Source organism: Neophocaena asiaeorientalis, unplaced genomic scaffold (assembly GCF_003031525.2).
Source record: "Neophocaena asiaeorientalis asiaeorientalis breed wild unplaced genomic scaffold, Neophocaena_asiaeorientalis_V1.1 scaffold476, whole genome shotgun sequence".
NCBI lineage: Eukaryota > Metazoa > Chordata > Mammalia > Artiodactyla > Phocoenidae > Neophocaena > Neophocaena asiaeorientalis.
In genome coordinates, this window is record NW_020172178.1 from 497,723 (window position 1) to 503,164 (window position 5,442).

General features: G+C 55.8%; 1 protein-coding gene across 1 annotated transcript in view; it reads right to left on the reverse strand.

Annotated features, from left to right (window-relative positions):
* Positions 1-3,684: 3,684 nt before the first annotated feature.
* PRIMA1 (proline rich membrane anchor 1) overlaps positions 3,685-5,442 on the reverse strand; it is a 59,800-nt gene continuing 58,042 nt past the window's right edge. Inside the window, 1 exon segment of the mRNA XM_024760032.1 lies at positions 3,685-3,787. Within this exon segment, the coding sequence (XP_024615800.1) occupies positions 3,685-3,787 (103 nt within the window).

Below are 5,442 nucleotides of genomic sequence, written 5' to 3' on the forward strand. Positions count from 1 at the left end.
ACAGGGAAAGAGGGCTGCTCCTGGTGGGGCTGGGGTCCCTCTGCTTGGGGGCGCAGGGTAGGCCACACCACAGTGATCTGAGCAGCTGCAGACTGACCCTGGGGGCCGAGGTCTAGACCTGGGGGTAGATATAGTAGGAGGCCCGTCACTGGCCACAGAAGTAACCCGTCTCCCCTCTAGCGTGGCCCGCTGATCCTTGGCCCCCATGATTCCCGTGAGCACTTGTCAAATTAGAGCGACTGGCTCATCCAGTCCGCCAGGCACTTTTCCCGTTTCAGCTCTGAACGTTCCATATTTTAGGAAAACCCCCCAGTCCCAGGCGAACTAGGATGGTTGGCCACCCTCCTCTCACTTGAGTCAAGGATCAAGGTGGCCGGGTTGGGGCTGACGGAGAGGCTTGATACCTTGGAATCCCCACAAATGCCAGCCTCGGGGCGTTACGATAAAACCATATAGAAACCAGGCAAGCAAAGTACCACGGCCAGCCAGGTACCCAAGGTACCTGGGTCTATAGCAGGGCCTCAAGGAAGGACCACACCGCCACACTCAGTCCGCTCTCTCCTTCCCCACTCCGCCACAAAGGACAACTGACAGCCATCTTTATAAGTATATTTTTATTGAAAATAAAAAGGCATGTTGCTTTCTTCCTCGTAAGTAACACGGAGCCCACCCGCAGCGCTGCCCGTCCTGCTTCCTGTGCAACATCTCAGCACAGAGTCGACATCAGTGGCTTGTTGGTGGGCAAGACGGCACCGATGCGTGTATTTGTCCATTGAGACAGAACTCCTGGGACTAAGAGCCATCTTCCCGGTACTCTCGGCGCACGGTTAGGAAGGCAGGTCTCGGGGTATTTACATTCATGCGTTAGATATCTCACACTACCTGGGCTGTTTAAATCATACTTTGTACAGATTCAGAGAGTACAGTAATTATATATAGATATAGATATCTCTTTAAATATATATATATAACTATATATAATATATATGTCTATATTTTTACAGCTATTAGTCTTTCTTCTAAAACTGGCTTTAGAAGCTTCTAAGGAACACCTGAAAACTCTGGGAGATCTATATGCCACTCTAAAGTTGGGCTCAACTAGGAGACGGTTGAAAAATATCTATTCGAGAAAATGCAGAGAAGGAATGTGCATTTCGTTCTCGAAAGTTCAGACTAGTCTGAGGATTGGTCCGTGTTTAGGGGCTGCAGATACAGTCCTTAAATTAAAGTTCGAAGCTCAAACACCAGGCTGGGGTAGTTTTTATTGTTGCTTCTGTTGCTTAAGCTGAAAATCCAGTGGGGCTCTCCCCCTGCACCCGTGAGAGCTGTCTTCCAAATGGCCGGTTCAGGGTTTGTTCTCAAGTGAATTCTCTTTTAAAAACTGGGCCCTTCTCTTAGTTTTCACTAACTGGTGAGAGGAGATTTGACAAACCCAATTTGGGGGAATTTACGCACAAACGTTAGCTTTTCATGGAGCCCTGGCTGTGTGTCTCCAGGGAAGGGGATACTGGCCCCAGAGTGATGGATGGATGGTCCACCGGGGTTCCTCGTGGGGAGACTCGCCGGGGCTGGAGGATTAGGCTAATTGCAAAATCCGGGCCTCCTAAATTTAAGCTCAGGTTGGGGAAGGTGGACCAGTGGGTTTGTGCAACAGCCGGGCTGTGACCTGCCCCCCTCGGGGTCTCCCCGAGACTGGCTGTCCAGCACTCCACGATCCCTTAGCTCGGATCCTTCCCTCTGGCTGAAGGTGCTCTCCTATCACTTCTGAACCCGGGATGGATGTGCTTAGGGCTGGGTCTCTATTCAGGGATCAGGGGGGACTTGGCAGGAGGCTGCAGGCAGTGGGGGAAGTGCGCTGGGATGGGGTGTGCCCCGCTGAGGACCCACAGCCTCTGGCCCGCTTGTCACCCAGATCTGCATCCTTGGTAACTGGAGGGCATGAACCATGAGTACTGTCACGTGCTCACCAGGGATGCAGGCCACAGGTGGCCCTGTGCTAGGGCGCACAGGGAGAGCAAAATCCAATCCACACCCACACTCAGGCCTCAACGCACGGGGAAAATGGAAAAGCAGGAAAAATCCTTTCTGGGAGAGTCTGCCCTGGACCTGTCCTCAGCCTGTACCCGCTGACCTGGGAGCAGGACCTGGGTCAGGGTCACAGCGCACTCACCTTTTCCCCTGCGCTCGGCCCACAGACAACTCCGTGGGCACCAGGGCTCCTGGACAGTGGGTGTTTCAAGGTTCAGCCCAAATGGGGACTGGTTTTCAGTCTATCAGTCTCCCCTGGATGGGAAAGTCTCACCTGTGGCCCAAACACCCCCCAGAGAACGACACTGATGGCTTAGGAGGCGGTCAGGGTCCCCAGGCTAAGTCCCTACATAGCCAGCCAGTGGAGCCGCTGGCTGGGTCGGGTCCCTTCTCAGCAGGTGTGTGGGCAGTGAGGGAACCGCGGGGCGTGTTCTCCCAGCACATGGGCTGTGCAGAACCACAAGGCTGCTGTCTCCAAGGGCCTAGCAATGTGCCCACGGGGCAGGTGGCCGACTGCCAAAGAGGCTGGCAGATGGGGGGGTCACCGGGCCAGTAGATGGGGGTCACCAGGCCTGGAGGGTCCCTCTCCTCACATCTCCTTTTCTTCCCTTCATCTACCAACCACTCTGGAGGGTTCAGCGCTTTTAGAACATAAAAGACATTCAAAGCAAGCCACTGGAAGAACACTGCCTCCTTCTGGGTGACGGGAGGCCTGGGGACTCTCAGGGAAGGGTCTGGGTACCAGGCCTCAGGGGAGCATCAGGGGCCCCAGTGCCAGGTAGGGTGGGCCCAGCCCAGAGGGCCGGCGGTGGGTTTGGCACAAGTGGTGGCCTCTGCCGGGGGAAAGGCAGGGCCTGGCTCACATGGAAGCGTTGGTTCCTCTGAGGGTCGGGTGGGGGAATGAATCTGAGGACAGATGTAGTGGCCCCTGCCCTTCCCAGGCCCCGGGCCTGAGGTTCAGTGAGTCGTTTTTCCCTGGACGGCCAGACTCCACCCCGGGGTGTGAATGGGCCCCTCTGCTGGGTCCGGAGGGGACCCTGTAGGCTGGGCTCACGGCCCTCCGTGGCAGGGGGTCAGCAGACAGGGGCCCCAGGCGTCGGTGGGGACGGGAGGGAGAAGGCAGGCCCTTAAGACTGAGACAGCTGCAGATGGGGCGGCGGACAGATGTGTGGGAAGCACCTTTGAACGGGGACGTCTCACGGATGCGCCCATGGCTTCTGTTGGGAACAGCTTGGTCAAGGAAGAAGCAGGCGGGCTTCCTGGGGAGGAGGAGAGGTTTCCTTTTGGCTAAAGGGGGATGCCTCCCCGCCCCAGCAGACAGACTCCCTGCCTTCTCAGAGCGTGTGCTTTAGACAGCAGCCCGGAGACAGTCAACGGATCAAACGCAAGACAAGGAAGAGACGGGGCCGCGGGTGGCAGCGCTGCCCCGGGTGCTGCACGCAGGTGAGCCTGGCTCAGCATGGTGTCCGCTGCCCCTGCCCACGGACTGACCAGGGGGCGAGGCTGGGCAGAGTATGGTTTCTCCTTCGGGAGGCTCGAGGCCTTCAAGGCAATGAAGTCCCGACAAGCCCAGTGTCAGCTCGTGTCCACCTGCTTTCCTGTGTCCACTAGTGCCGCCGAGGTGCCCCTCTGGCCAGCGGCCCAGGGCCTGCAGACTCACACCACGGCGCTGTTCACGTCCACCCCTTTGTTGCTGTGCGAGGAGGTCATGGGATACTCAGCAACACCGGTGCCGTTTTCCTCTTTTCTCAGGGGTTTCCTGGGGGCCGGTGCAGCAGTGGGAAGGCAAGGGAAGGGGAGGCAGGGGTATCCATTAGTTATCGATGCCTGGCGAGGGGTATATCACCCTCCTAGTTTTCCCGCCAGGCTCTGTTCCAGGTCAGCATCCTTGGGGTGCTAATCTTCGTGGGACTCAATCAGAAGCGGGATGTGGTCTTAAACTAGGGTGACAATATAATGTCATGCAAACGTAGCTGACAGTGAAAGAGGGGAGCCGTGAATAATGAAGCAGGGACAACAGGCAGGATTTGGAACTGTTCTGGACAAACCAGAATGTATGCTCAGCCTAGTATGATATCAGGCTTTGGTTGGTCTCTTTGATTATGAGCCGACAGACATGACGATGAATATTTGGGGTGCAGACGGTTAAGAGAGGAGAGGTGCTAGTAGTTGGGCTTTATAATCTTATCTCTGTGTGATCAAAGGCAGGTGGAAAATGTGATGAAGTGGATGGTGGTAATGGTGGTAATGGTGGTGGAGGCGGTGATGGTGATGACAGGGGTGGTGGCACTGATGGTAAAGGTGGTAGTGATGGTGGGTGGAAGTGGTGGTAATAGTAATTGGGGTGGAGGTTCTGGTGGAGTTGGTGGTGGTGATGAGAGCGTTGGTCACGGTGGTGGTGATGATGGCGATGATGACAGCGGTAACAGTAATGGTGCAGTTGAAGGTAGTGGTAATAATGACGGTAGAGATGGTAACGGTGGTGGTGGTGATGGTGGATGTCCAGACTAAACTAGTGCACCCCAGTGCTTCTCAAACACTTCACATTGAGCCATTTGAAACTCACTCCAGAGGCCCTTTAACCCCAGGAGCCATTCATCTTACAAACGCAGGGCATCGGGAAGGCTGGGAGGATGGCTTTGAGAAGGCTCAGGCCCACTCCACTGAGACTCTGAATTCACAGCACTGCTTTCTGGCCTGGCTCAAATCCCACTTCCTCTCTTGCATGGCTCAGGAGGGCTTCGGCCCCCAGCCCCAGGGCTGAGTGGCCACAGCCTCCCAACAGGTCCATGCCATACAGGCTGCATAGCCCGACCCCATGCCACAATCCTGCTGTCTCTCGGGTGGATCTGAGGCCCATGAGGCAGCAGCTCAGACACCTCCTGTATCCCCAGTAACGCTGGGGCTGCTCCTGAACTGGCTTTCATTGTGTGTTGTCTAAGTTGAACTCTTGCGGTCGTGGTTGAAAGCCTAGGGACTGATTGCATCTGCCTTCTCAAATGTCCTCAGAGCCTCCCCAAACCCATCAGGAGAAGGCCTGGTAGGTGGAGACTGTTTGATGCCTATGGGATTAGGGCCTTGGTGATTAGTTTAGGGGAGGGAGGGTCTGTGAGCGGCTTATCAGTAGTTTCATGGGGTGGGGCTACCAGGCCTGTTCAGAGGTGACACGGTTATCAGCCACACATTTTCTTGTCCCCTCTCACAACGGTCCCCTGAAGAAGATAGGCCTGAAGTTATGGGATTCATTTCATGGGGCAGCTGAGGCTTAGGGAGAGCTGTGACTTGCCCAAGGACCTCCCAGCTAGTTTGTGGTGGGACCTGGAACGCCACCCACCACCACATCCTGGTCCAGACATCTTTCTGCTGAATCAGCACCCTGCTGCTACTGATGATAAAGCAGGTGTTCCCCCCCCC